Genomic DNA, 14,868 nt, shown 5'->3' with positions numbered 1-14,868 from the left:
TGCCATATTTACCTAAATATTTTGTATCAATTCGAAATATAAGGTACAAGAGTTTGATATTTGTGTGATAAATAAATAACAAAATTATTTTGCAGATTATACGAGAAAGTGCCTCGAATGCTCTTCCCCATATTCTGGGTGGAGCAAAAGGCGAAAGTCGACGAGCGGATAGTGTCTGAGTTGAGAACCGTACGCGCCATCTTAGATTGGGGTTCCACCGTCTGCGCATGCGCAGCCGTAGCCTTCGCGATTATCGTCACAGTCATCACTTGCTACACAAGCAAGCCCGATTACAAAAAGGCTAAAGACATCATTCACGAAAAAACCAAAGATGAGGCGGAAATAAAGCTGAATCCCACATGAAGCAGCGAGGGCTTGTAGTTGAATACTCATTGTATTATATCACGGTAGGTTTAAGCCTAGGAGTTATTCGGGTAGGATATCATGCGACTGGTTCTGGGGACGCTTTGGAATCTGTATATAAATTTTTATCATAGGTAACATGATAGTTAATAGTCCAGTGGTTATTTATTTTACTATTTTTCTTTTTTTTTTTTAGTTATTATTTATGTGCTTTAATTTTATCAATAATAACAAAAAATTAAGTAGTGGTCTAATTTCGAGCATCAAATGACCACTGTTTTGTTTTATCTACATTTTGCATCGTTTCTGATTGCAACACAAAATAAATTTAAGATTACAAATAGCCGTAATAGGTTTCGATTGGAAGAAGTGTCCTCAAAATTAGTTTCAATCACCACGAAACATTATTGACTCCACTGCGTGATTATTTTAATTTATATTAACAGATGTAAGATAAAGAACGAATGATAAGTGGAACGGAATGAATGAATTGAGAGATACTCTCCGTCTATCCAGTTTTAGTGTGATTAAGAGATATTTTTAAATTAATAGGTGAAGGAATTTGTAAATAAATGGTAACACTGGGCAAGCCGGGATGATTGCGGTGTACCAGTTAGATAATAATTTAGTATGTAATATGGATATTCTCTTAACCTTGACAGTTTAGGTAATAGAATCTAAAGAAATACGAAGTTACGAAGCCGCTGGTAAACATTGTAAAAAGTTTAAACCGTCTTTTTTGACTGTTGTGGGGAACTTCGCTCGAAATTCTTCGAGCCAAGATTATACTTTGATTTGATTTTTAAGTAATGCCATTTCTAAGGGCTTTCATTATTTGTAGGCATCTGATAGATGTAAAAATCTACCTTTTACGAAGGGCGGTAGACGATAGATTACATGACAAATTTTAGATTTTTTATGTAACATTGTATATAAGAGTTTGCTTTCTTCGGAAATTATTAAAATGTTTGTATAAGTTTCATTAAAATATTTGTTAGGCGCCGCACAGACTCTATCAACTTATTGTCAAGAAACACTACACCACTATGAAACTGACAGTTCCTTCGGCAAAATTACCATCAGTCTTATACTAATATTATGTTTTTTGATAACAAGTTGATGACATCTCCGCGACGCTTTAAAAACTGAACACATTTACGTCAGTTGTGTATTTATTTTAAAACGTTCATTGTTGATAGAGAAATTACTTTTAAAAACATTAAAATTTTCAAAATCTCGAAGTGTAAGTTGGAATTTAAAAATGCCGATAAATTACAAATGCGTTATTTTCGTATTTCTTTACGCAACTAAAATTATTCTTTATTAATTCGCCAAAACAATTGCCAATTATTTTAATGGAAAAAAGACGAGTTAATTAATCATGTTGAATTTGTCTTTGTTATATTTTTTTCGTGAGTATATTTGAGCGAACATGACACGAAACGACAAAAATAAACATATTATTATTAAATGTAAACTTTATTCAAATTCAGACAATTTAGCCAGTTAATGACAATTGAATTACTTATTTCGTTTTTGTTATTTGTGACATTAGAATTAACGACCCGAAGTTACGTAAATTTTACTCAAAAAAAGCTAAGTATATTACAAATTAATTAATCGATGTTATTGTTGACTTACTTACGTAGTCTTCGCACATGAAAAACACCTAAGTAGGATTTGTTTATTACGTAATAATTTCATATAATTACGCGAATTCTAGACATTGATATAAAAGTATTTAACTATTTTCGCCTGATGCGACGTTTAGAAGACTATGCAGCCATCGTAGGTACGGGGCGGACAGAGGTGTTGGTCGTCTGTAAGAAATAATAATATAAATAACAGCCATAAAATTCATAAACAGTTTTTTCATTATTTAAAGGATACTAAACGTATAGTTTCCCTCACATCCCACGCTCACATATTATGGAGGTGTTTAGCAAGAGTTTGTTGACTACGTAATATATAAAAATAAAATAGTGTTTATATGTTTATATGAACCAAAGATATTATTGTACATGTACAGTCACCTACAAAAGTATCTGAACTATTCCAAAACTCAAATCGACTATGCACGATAAGTTAAATTGATTTTTTTCTTTGTGTAAAGTAAAGCAAATACTTTTTATGTTATTTTTGTGAATAAGAAATGGTGGTAGATACAACAGTGTGCAAGCGATTTGAAGTTTTGCATTTATTCAGGTACTTATGTGAGTGACTGTATCATAATTATATAAGTCAATTTAAAATGACTATAAAAATATATATAAAATAAAGTTGTAAAATAGTTGAAGAGCAGTGATTCTGTATGTATAGAATCACTGCATAATTAATAACCATGTGGTTATTGAACTTTATTGTTAATATACACAAGTTTTCTAACGGAAATATTGTTATTTAAAACAATTATAACTTTTAAAAGTAATATTTCAAATAAAATATTGTAATTAACCCATTAAGTCCATCTTAACATAATAAATAATATGTGTGATTATTTTTGTATCTGAAATCTGTTTATTTTTAAAATAATTTGATTATATTCTGAGTACCTGTATTCTGCTTTTTTAAGAAAACCTGAAATTTCCCCAAAGAGGTACAATAAACAGTTGGTAAATGGGTAGATTTTATGTTTGGGAATTTAGCTGGTCATACCTTAAAAAATATTTCTGCCCGTTAGTCTAACATGAAAATGAATTTATTATTTGTATTTGTAACATAAAAGAGAAAATGCATTCCATTTTTACCAGATACTATTATTGTCATAAAGATTTATTATTTTTGTATTAACTTATATAAATGTATTGATACCGTCTATTTTTATAATTTCAAAAGTTTATCGAATGCATATTAAATATGCGTATCTAATATAAACGAGCTAGATTTTTTTTAAAATGGAAAAATAAAATCAAGTAACAATTGCTGTGTTTTTCATTTTACAATTTTTTTTTAGCAACCTAATATAATGTGAAACGCTCTTTTTACAGATTTAAACATTATATTCGCAATGATTACAGAATACAATTTTTTGACTACATGCAACGTGCAAGCAATCTATATACTATTATATAGAGCTGAAGAGTTTGTTTGTTTGTTTGTTTGAACGCGCTAATCTCAGGAACTACCGGTTCAAACTGAAAAATTCTTTTTGTGTTGGATAGCTCTTTGTTCGTGGAGTGCTATAGGCTATATATCATTACGCTATGACCAACAGGAGCGGAGCAGTAATGAAACAATTTGCAAAAACGAGGAAAATTTATTAGCTTTGAGAGGTTCCGTTGCGTGCGCTGCGTAAACGGTTAAAGTTAAGCAACAATGATGTATGACGGGATTGTTTCTCTTAAAAAGTTCTACAAAAATATATTATAAAACAAAGCCCCCGCTGCATCCGTTTGCCTGAACGTGTTAAACTCAAAAACTACCCAACGTATTAAGATGAAATTTAGTATGGAGGCAGTTCGAGACCCTGGGAAGAACATAGGCTCCCGGGAAAATATATAGCGCGACTTTTATAATGAAATACTTTAGCCCGAAAAAACTTTATAACGCGGGCGGAGCTGCGGGCAAAAGCTAGTAATAAAATAATCGCCGCGTTCCATATTTACTCCTCTTATGCCAGCCTGCCTGCGCAGCCGAATATTTACGGAAACGCCCGATGTCAGGATAGCGTAACAATTTTTTTTAGCAAATCTAACAGGTTAGCGTTTTTGTGTGGCTCACTTGAATTGTGGATAGTATAGGGAGACGGTTAATGTGATTACGTCTTTTCGTTAGCTGGGCGTACAAGTTTTGCAAATATCTTGGCAATTGTGTAAACAGTTTATGGAATTTACTTTGAATGATAGAAATGGTCACATGATGGTATCTGGTACCTGTTGAACTTCACGACTAACTATTAATTAATATTACACTGTATCTTCAATTTGGCTACTCGATGTTAAAGCATAACGTATTTAATACAATCTAAGTTACTTAAACACTTTTAAATTAAATAATGTTCGTTTAGAAAAATCTATTTATATTAATAAGTTTTGCCCATACATGTTTCGGAAAATGTTAGATCTGTGCAAAATAGTTTTGCTTTCGTCTTTACGACCGCCTGAATGATGGAAAATCCACTTACAGGCTCGATAAATTAATATTAAATCCTATTAAAATTACCCATAAGGTGACCGACCTAGGAATCGAACATAGAGCAACAGAACAGAAAATACTTCCTGTCAGCGCGCAGTCCCAAACCATATTTTTTGTTCAGTCGCTATTCGCGTGCCCGCTTCACGAGTCTAATATTAGATCTTGCAACTGATTGGAGGAGTGCACTCGATTTATTACACTTCAACAGAGTCATATACATTCAATGGCTTTGACGTAGGCAGGAATTAACTTTTTATATGCGAATAACAAGACCGGTACATCGTCAGATGGTAAACACGCTTAACAAGATCACTTCACATAGAGCATCATCATTTCAGCCGGGAATCGTCTGCTGCTTGACGTAGGCCTCCCCCATTGGCGCCATAGGGACCGGTTCTGGGCCGCCTTCATCTTTCGGACTCCGGCGATCCTCACCAGGTCGTCGGTCCATCTCGTGGGGGGCCTACGCCGCGTCTTCCGGTTCGTGGTCGCCACTCCAGAACTTTTCCGCCCCAACGGCCATCAGTTCTATGAGTTATGTGCCCTGCTCACTGCCACTTGAGTTTCGCAACTCTGAGGGCTATGTCGATTATTTTGGTTCTCCTGCGGATCTCCTCATTTCTGATTCGATCCCGCAGAGCAATTCCGAGCATAGCCTTCTCCATTGCCCTCTCGGTGACCTTCATAGAGCATACACATTGTGTATTTCAATGGCGAAGGGTCTTCATACCTCGGATCCTGCTGTTTTCCCTATAAGCAGGATTTATATAGAATCTAATTATCATTAGAATGATTTGCAGACAACATTTAAGCATATTATTCCCTATATGTTGTTTCGGGTTTCCTTTGATACAATTTAAACTGGCACTGGTGTATTTAAAATTAAAATTAACATTGCGCTTATCAGCTCGCTTCAGAAGTTAATATAATAATAGCATCTCTGTATTATAATATACTGTCGCACTGTTGAGCACAAACCTCCTCTACTACTGAGAGGGATTAGGTATAAGTTCACCACGCTGGCCTAGTCCAGTTTAGCAGACTTCATATACCTTAAAAATTCTTATCGAGAACTTCTCAGGTATGTAGCTTTCTTACGATATTTTCCTTCACTATTAAAGCAAGCGACAATTCACAAATAATACGCACATAATTTTAAAAAAAGCAGACGTACCATTTGGTTTTGAACCTGCGGACATTCGTCTCGGCATTTTCACTTCCAACTAGGTCTCCGCTATTCAGGTGATTAAGCTCATGAATACCAGCACTGGGTTATACTGACCCATGTTGGTCACGAACCTCGTCTACTACTCACATGCTTAAACTAATAGTACCATATTAAATACTCATAGAACGAAATAATTATATTGATTCTGGTAGTTTTGCACGCAACAGTTCTCTACAATGTTGCTTAGAAAAAGCAGTATCTACCCGATTGGATCTTGTACCTTTGTCTGCCTCCAAGTGTCGGGTTTTGATAAAAAAATATCATGTATATGATGTTACATTCGTCTATCACTCTCAACTCATCTCCACAGCATTCCCTGTACCTACATATAGATTCCTTATATCTCTAGATAAACCGGAGATTCGATAAAGTTACAAGTGCTATAGATATGTGACCCCGACCTAACGGATTATCTACATAAAAATAGATAGACAGACACATCGACTTGGTGGTAGAGTTCTTGACTAAAAGTAATTAATTTCATAAACTATTAAAGACATTTCAAGAATGCTAAAGATTGGTAAAAAAGATTGACAAAAATAATGTGAATTTACGAATACTGGTGTGAAGATCCAAAATAATCAAGAGGATTCGATACACATGGCAAAAAAAATTTTAGGTTCTTCAATAGATATGGAAGAAAAACCAATATCATCACCTATAGCAAAATATAAAAAAAATAATCGTAAACAATTAAAATTAAAAACAAAGCAGGTCAATCCACATGTTCCCGCTAGCTATAGATAAAATACCGACGTGGACGGAGTGCAAAAAGCATTCTGACAGTTAGATTGGTCAATTTACCAATCTACAGGTGAACAGGGTCCTGCAAGGAGATTCAAATTAGCCCACCGTCCGGCCGGCGGAGCGTTAAGACCACTGCGTTGTAAAAAAATAAATAAAAAAATAAAAAGAAAAAATGCTCGCGCTCCTGTTACTGGCTGTTGTGGGTGAGTTCTTCTTTTTATTTAATTATGGCGGGAAAGTTTTTAGAGGTTAGAAATCAAGAATTTTTAAGTACTTACTGTTAAGTGTTAAGGAAAGAGGTTTTTGCATTGAGTTTTCCTGGTAACCATATAGCTATAAAAGCTATTTAAAACTGTTGTGAGATGCTGTGTACATTGTTGTTGTTTATTAAATATTATATACGTTTATTAGTCGACCGCAAAAAGATATCAAAATCATTATATTATAATAAATTCGAAAGTATTGACGTTTTAGTGTTTGTTAGAGTAAGCGTATAAATCAATGAATGCTTTGCATGGAATTCGCCACCTCGATACTACGCCTTAGAGTACCTAAAGACATATCCCGTAAAGGTGCATAAGAACAATATTTATAAGAAATGATTTTAATATGAGCAGGGCCGCGATCAAAATCTGGTCATTTATAATTTGCCGTTGTATCCTCCTTTTACAAATGTCACGTGATTGATTTTTACTGGCTAACATAATTAATTATCTCTACACAAATAAAAAACATTTTCAGTTTAGTAGAAAGCCTCTAGCGGCAACGTACTTAAACACCTCGTGAAATGGAAAGCCTTGTATTCGATTTATAGGACGGACAATGCTAAATATGAGTTTCTAAGACGATTTAACCGGTACTAGGTCTTCCAAAGGAGAGTAGAGTCAACCAGATTGACATGAGACAGACAGGCGATCGTAAAAACTAACACAAAACATTTATTTCTCGAACCTGTATTGCGCCAATCCGACATTGAAGTAGTATAAAGACATACAGAAAAAAAAAAACAGAAATTTTATAAAGAAACTTACATACATGAAGGTGTTAAGTCTCACAATCCATCTCAAATCAATGACGAAAATTGGAAGACCCTCTCAATGATAGAGAGAGACATAAAACAAAAATGACAGTAGTTTCCGATCTGTACATTGTAAATATTCCTTAATAATTAACCTATAGATAAATACAATGTAAGCGCATGGTACACCAGCAATAGATTTGTCCATCTTTATTAATGTCAAGAGTAACTATTTTCGAATCAACAAGGATCGGCCTTGGACGGTTCTGGCGTCAGCGGTCACGTGTGCCTATTAATACTAGACAGGATAATAGTAACTAGAAGAAACACAGGATGTTCATACATAAATTCTAGAAACGTAAGTCAAGCCTTTATTCCCGAAAGAATAGTTTTCGTAGCGAAAGCATCCACGAGCAAGCCTAAACTCATTTTGGCTTCTAATTTATAATAAATATGTGTATATCATGTGAAATATAAATGTTGTACAAGCTTTAATTGTTCAGTACGGGAATCGAAGTTAAAATGTTACAGTAAGTATAGAGCCCACGTACGCTGCGACTAGGCTAATAACAATAGATTAGAAATAGAATTCCAATATTTTCAATATTTTCTGACCATTCAGCTGGATTGTGGCAACTGAAATGTAATTAAAACAAAATCATTATTTTATTTCATTAACAGATTTAAAAAAAATCCATCGCTTATAATAAGCTCCTATTGAAACTTTTATAGCAAAATATACTAAAATAAGATTGCTAAGATAATTCGGTAAGGAATATTACTATTCAGTTTTCAATAATGTATCACTAATATTGCATAATATTTGTTAATTTAAACAAAATACGTTTGACATAAATATAATCTATTTTTATTGATACAATCCTTATAATTTTTATAAATTATTTATGCGATCAGGTAAGGCTGTAAGATAATGAATCCCTTGCGTCAAAGAACGTTTATATTAGAAAGTAAAATTCGCACAAGTCCGTGGCGAAATTCGGAACTACATCTGCGCTTAATATAGTACGCCATAATGTATGACTACTAGCGCCACTTTTAACTGCATGTTTATTTGTGTCAAGGTAGCAATAGAGCGTTTGTTATGTTTGGTTATTTTATGTGAAATAGTAATAATAAAGCGTAAATAAGTGACGAAGAGATAAAACACAATATAATACACATTAACCGTAAGTAGATACATATGTTATTATCAATAATTTGTGTTCTTAAGAATTTTTTTAGGTTAATAGTTAAATGATATCAGCTGTTTTTGTTTCTGTTTGACAAGTGACTAATCACATAATATAATTTGTTTTTGTGTTGCCAAACCAAAAAATAATAGATGTTATGGTAGATTTAGAAATAATAAGGAGTTTTTATTACACAATTAGAAAGCTGTAAGGTTTTACTAAAAATTAATTTCTTGTATTTGTAATATTTTTGGCTTTATATCGGCCCTTTTATGCAAGGATTATTAATGCAGGTAATTATTTTTTGCTAGTAATATCGTATTACTATCAGTCTCATAGGATGAATTATAATAAAATATCAACTACTTCATGCCACACATAATAGTTTATTAAATTATAAAATAAAATCTTCGGGTAAAAAAATATTTCTCTTGTGCTCATTGGAAAAAATTAGAAAGAAGGAAGAAAATAATAATAAAATATAGGCAATCAATCCTTGGATGCGGCGATAGCCTAGTTGGGTGTGGAACAAACTGCCAAGACGAATGTCCGCAGGTTCAAATCCTAAGGGCACACACCTCTGACTTTTCTAAAAATTAAATCATGTGTGTATTATTTGTGAATTTATCGTTCGCTTTAACGGTGAAGGAAAACATCGTGAGGAAACCTGCACATCTGAGAAGTTCTCTATAGGAATTTCGAAGGTGTGTGAGGTCTATCAATCCGCACTAGCCTAGCGTGGTGGACTAAGGCCTAATCCCTCTCAGTAGTAGAGGAGGCCCGTGCTCAGCAGTGGGCAAGTATATAATACAGGGCTAATATTATTAATATACATAAATGCGTCTGCAACCGGACTATAATTGGTCACACTACCTTACGTATCCTTCCTTCCTTTTCGTAATATTGATGTATATAGATCTACCAATAACTCATCAGAACCCATCGCCGTACTCACCAATTCAAACGTATGTTTCATTAAAACGACAGGGCTGATATTATTTTTATTTATACAAACCTTCCTATTATGCATTTGCTATTTAAATGATGCATGGTTAGCGAAGTGACGTCAACGCCATTACGTTGCGGTGTATGAGATAATAGCATAAAGGTTTATAATATTAATTTAGTCATTTTTTTTTACTACGTTTTAATGCCATAGTAGCAGAAGCTTTTTTATATCTGTAAGTGTAAACTTTGGCAAGATTCACCTCTCATTGGTATGCCCTAATCTTAAACATTCTCTAAACTAGCTCAATTGATCGTAGATATATTTTTTTGTAAAAAAAAAGCCAACAATTAAAGTAAGGTGTGATAGGTGAGCGAATTAATTTTAACAGAAAAAGGCGCGATGCTATGCTTATGCACATATATACATAAATTATACATATACATTATACGTAAAGTAAAAGAAATATTCTTTCTAGCCGCCCTGGTGCAAAGTGACGAAGAAACCATGAAGAACTTGACTAAAATCACGTGGGCGCACGCTGTCAACAACAAAACATATTTGACGGCAGCTTTAGCAAGTAAGTAGTGTGACTACTTACTTAAAGACTAGACTTGGCCCTTATTCTGTATGATAGTGTAAACGCGTAACGCGGCCGTTACGCGAAATATCTTCGAGAAATGTGCGTGGAATGGTATTCTGTAAGCCAAATTTCTATAGGTCTAAACATGATGCGTTGTGTTACGTGCTTGTTACGCACTGTTAAAATAACGTGCGGGATAGAGAATGAGGCCCCTAAAGAACAAAGATTTAGTAGTTAGTAGTGTTAAGTTGTATTTATTTTCATGCAGTTAATAAATGGTCCCAATAATAACTATGTAATGGTAATTATAATTTTACATTGCTTCAAGCCAATTCAAAAGTTCCGTTATTGCATCTAGAAACGCCTACACAGAAACAATAGCAACATCGTAGATAACTTTATAAATAAACTTGCATAGTACTTGCGCGTAGGAGTCACTTTGAGATAATTATTTAAAGAACATTTATTTGTTATATGCTAAGAATAAAATCTAAATTGAATTCTTGTTTAGTTACAGTTAAGATTGCATTATCTTCCAGGCGAAACTTCAATGCTGGAAGCGGATATTGTCCTCGGGACTTTAGTTGGTCAGGACGGTCCCCCGATTCCCATAATGGCCCATCCGCCAGCCACGACATCCGATCTATCCCTAGCAGAGTTCCTGTCTACAGTAAAGCAATATAACAACGTGAATTCAAAGCAAAAAGGGGTGAAGTTGGACTTCAAAAGTATCGAAGCTTATGAGAAGAGTCAGGATCTGATCGCTCCATATGCTAAGCCAGAGGTATGTATAGGCATATGTTCACGCTTTAAAGCAGAAGGCGTAGCTAGTAAGGTAAATGCGAATAGTGCTCTTAGGGATCATGGAACTTACTTTCATGTCAGAATGTGGTAGGAACAGTAAAAATTCATATCGAACGCAATATGCAACACGTGACAAACCAGTTTTATAAAAAAAAAATTCTGTTGTTTTATTGATAGACCACAATGATGGTGCTAGTAAAGAAATAACAAATGAAAGATATTTGATACACATTCCTTTGGGAAAATATTTTAGTAAGACTTGAAACTGAATTCTAGAGGAAAGTTTTAAACTTTAAGTATATTAATGTTCTTCTGGCAAACGAATTGACAGTGCACTGATATTTATTAAATTGTAACGTTCAAACAAATAGATACGTTATATAGGGTGTTACCGTCATTACCCTTCCTCGCTTCGCTGTAGTCGGGTAGAATTGTTTCTTCCAAAAAAAGCGTGGATGATTATCCGAATGGATTAGGGACGATACATTATGAAATACTTAGTATTTGGGTTCTCATAAAATTGTAAATGTGTACATTAACTTCTGATATTTCTACACAAATCAATTATCTTGGTTTAACTTTTTAAAACAGACGTCGGTACATTATTGCAATTGTATTTTTCACATTTGGTATGATATCTGGATAAACATAGACATCTTTCTAATCTACATTTTTTTTTAAAGTTCGGTAATGCACTCGCAATAGGGGACCGGCCTATGCTTGATTTTGTACATTATTCTATATGTAATGGTCAATAATACGAAAAAGAAGCACTCCTGCGAAAACTGCATAACAATTGGTTAAAAAATGAGCGAGTAATTCACATTTAAAATATTGTAATGTGTGCAGAAGTGGGCGCGATGTGGGGATATCGCTTCATCTCTTTTTTTCGCACGCGTCGTAATTCCCGATGACGTCACATGTGGATGTTTCGTCTCTTTTCTGTTTCTTGTTAATTACCCCTTCCACCGAAATTCAAAGACTTATAACTTGTTGATTTTTTACCGGATTTTAATAATTCCTTCTGTGTTATAATTTATATTATGTAAGTATTTGATAATAGTAAACAACAAAAATAACGGCGATAGCCTAGTTGGGTGTAGAACGGACTGCCGAGACGAATGTCCGCAGGTTCAAATACCAAGGGCACACAACTCTGACTTTTCTAAAAAATCATGTGTGTATTCTTTGTGAATTTATAGTTCGCTTTAACGGTGAAGGAAAACATCGTGAGGAAACCTGCACATCTGAGAAGTTCTCTATAGGAATTTCGAAGGTGTGTGAAGTGTACCAATCCGCACTAGGCCAGCGTGGTGGACTAAGGCCTAATCCCTCTCAGTAGTAGAGGAGGCCCGTGCTCAGCAGTGGGCAAGTATATAATACAGGGCTGATATTATTATTAAACAACAAAAATGAGTCCGGTACCCTATTCGACAGTCATTAATATTAGTGAATGTCCAAGTTGATCATAAACTCTATAGCCAATAGACCATCGATCTCAAGATCGTCGTGAGCTGCGATCCTTAAAGATAACGGTTATGGAAGATGTAATAACTCAATCCAGGCGACCAATAGATTAAAATACTATAGACGAGTATTTAAAACGTGTCGCACTACTTTTTAAAATAATTTTACAAATTAACTATAGTATATTTGACAAAATAACTGTAGTAGAATAAACATAAAGGAAACTTTCCGCGGTTCTCTTTGAACAATATATTTACTGCTTCACAAAGGTATCGCTATAAATACAATTGCAGTTGAGCCATTAATTGCATCCAAAATTACTGTACAATTTACCTTAAACACGTTTTCGACGCACGTATAGTTCAGAGAGAAAACAACGACGTAATAATCTTGTTTTCTTTCAGTTAACAATAATTAACGTGAATAAACATTTGGGCAGTTAAAATTAGCTTCCAGTTAACCTATTATGTTACAATTCTACTCGAAAGCCGACCTTAAGGCGTGGTAAAAAGGCCCTTTTTAGTTAGATTAGCACTGCAGGCAACCGCAGTCATATTTCAAGGGATAATAACCGGTGTTGCCACATAAATAAAGTTGTATTCTAAATGGTAGTTTTGATATTCATCGGTAAATTGATAAATTACTCGGCGTGTGAATTATATGAAGGATTTTGTATGCTCTCTTGCGACGGCATTGGTTAATAAAGGGCATGGGATATTTGTGTGCTGTTTATTTAGAAAACTGTGTCGCTGCACGCTTGAATTGGGCATTCTTTATGCTTTTTATATTTTTTTGATTGTAATTTGGTGTTTTGTCCAATTTTGATTTTTATTTTTAAGGGTCATATTGAATTAACAGGTCGTTAAAATAATAACGTTTTAAACAATTTGTACATCACTTCTGTCATCATGATATTCAAGATATAGATACTTAGGTATACTATAAATCTTTTTTGATTACATTATAAATAATCTAAAACTAGGAATGGGCGTCCAGTGGGAGAAATGCAACAATGAAATTTAATATATTTGTAACAAATATTATACATTATTATATTTTTCTGCACTTCTGTATATGAACTTATATTATGTCAAATATTACACTTCTCTGTGCGCGCAATGTATTTAAAAATGAGTACCACTTTTTTTTTCAAGTTTTATTATAATATAAAAATAACCACCCTGAGTGCGTATTTTCCATTTTATTATTCCTTTAAGCCCCAGATTTACATCTGGATCTTAAAGAAATTTTATTTTTTATTTTATCTATTGGATTACTCCAATAGATAAAATCTAGATCAAACTTAAAACCCCCTGCCCAGGCAACCTTCCCTCTCTGGCTGAACGCTGACATCCTCCCGGGGCCAGTGGAGGCCACAACCAAACCAGTGGACCCCATTAAGTTCATTCAGCTTGGCGCCAAGCACCCTCGCGCTGTTCTTTCCATCGGCTGGACCACCAACTACGGCGGGAACATCACCGAGGGAGAGTACAGCCGGGACCAGATCGGGGCCATGCTCAGGCTCGTCAATGAGCAGAAGATAAACCAAACTGTCACATTCCCAGTAAGTTTTATTTTGATCTTATTGATTATTCAGCATAAGCCTGATTGATGATGGAATTAATGGTATATAAACTCAATAAAGTCATGACGGTGGTTAGTTACTTTCTTTATACTATTGCATGGTATTGTAGCGAGTAGGCAAGTCACTCACACAGTGTATATATATATGTTTAAGTTACAAAAGTGGGTGTTTTTAGAGGAATCCCTTTTAGTTAACGGTTATAGATCTGAAATTTTCTTAGTATCCGACATTGCAATAATCAGCTGATAATTATAATTTGAATGAGTCAAGCAGATCAGAATCAATCGTAAATCCTTACATTCCTAATACCCAGGTACGCGCTGGCCTCGCGTCAAACAGTCAGCCAGTCCTCCTGGACTTGCTCCGAGAGACAGCTTCCCTTAACTCCTCGATGACTGTCTGGTCGAGTGAGGGCGACAACGTCGAGGTGGATCGTCTCAAAGCCCTGATCTTAACAGTGGGCCTGGAGAGGACCTACTTGGACGTGCCGCACGATCTGGCCGCCAAGCTCCAGCTGCCTCCAGCAGATAATGTAAAGAACTGAGGAGTAAACTTAGTTTGAATATGGAGCTGGTGTTTTATTTTTTGTACTAATTGGCGCATTGGTTTTAATAGCTTAACCAAACCTACCCTATCAGTAAACGCAGAAACGGCTGAACATTTTTGGATAAATTTGACACACACATATTCTGGATTAGTATAGACTTCTCTTTTTCTGAAATAATACACAATGGTTCTTTTATTCTAAAAAAGCTATGAACAGAAACCAGTAGGTTAAGAATTTGCTATAATAATTTTTATAA

General features: G+C 34.5%; 2 protein-coding genes across 6 annotated transcripts in view; both read left to right on the top strand.

The window, feature by feature from the left end:
• Window positions 1-3,284, top strand: part of LOC115444720 (protein peste) — a 71,846-nt gene extending 68,562 nt beyond the window's left edge. For all 4 annotated transcript variants that reach the window (XM_030170606.2, XM_030170605.2, XM_030170604.2 and 1 more), the window contains exon 10: window positions 96-3,284. In XM_030170606.2, coding sequence (XP_030026466.1) covers window positions 96-363 — 268 coding nt within the window. In that variant the 3' untranslated portion in view covers window positions 364-3,284. The remainder of the gene's footprint in view (window positions 1-95) is intronic.
• A 3,233-nt stretch (window positions 3,285-6,517) lies between these two features.
• LOC115444722 (protein FAM151A) lies at window positions 6,518-14,634 on the top strand. Of its 2 annotated transcripts, none has more exons than XM_030170611.2 (5): window positions 6,518-6,675; window positions 10,105-10,206; window positions 10,749-10,993; window positions 13,802-14,044; window positions 14,379-14,634. In XM_030170611.2, the coding sequence occupies exons 1-5, from the start codon at window positions 6,645-6,647 to the stop codon at window positions 14,607-14,609; spliced, it is 852 nt and encodes a 283-aa protein (XP_030026471.2). In that variant the 5' UTR covers window positions 6,518-6,644; the 3' UTR covers window positions 14,610-14,634. The 2 variants fall into 2 exon arrangements, with proteins under 2 accessions (XP_030026471.2, XP_030026472.2); XM_030170612.2 differs by lacking the exon at window positions 6,518-6,675 and adding an exon at window positions 8,525-8,677.
• The last annotated feature ends 234 nt before the right edge of the window (window positions 14,635-14,868 follow it).

Source organism: Manduca sexta, chromosome 24 (genome assembly GCF_014839805.1).
Source record: "Manduca sexta isolate Smith_Timp_Sample1 chromosome 24, JHU_Msex_v1.0, whole genome shotgun sequence".
NCBI classification, from domain to species: Eukaryota; Metazoa; Arthropoda; class Insecta; order Lepidoptera; family Sphingidae; genus Manduca; species Manduca sexta.
The sequence above is the reverse complement of the archived record's forward strand: the minus strand, read 5'-3'. Positions and strand labels throughout refer to the sequence as shown.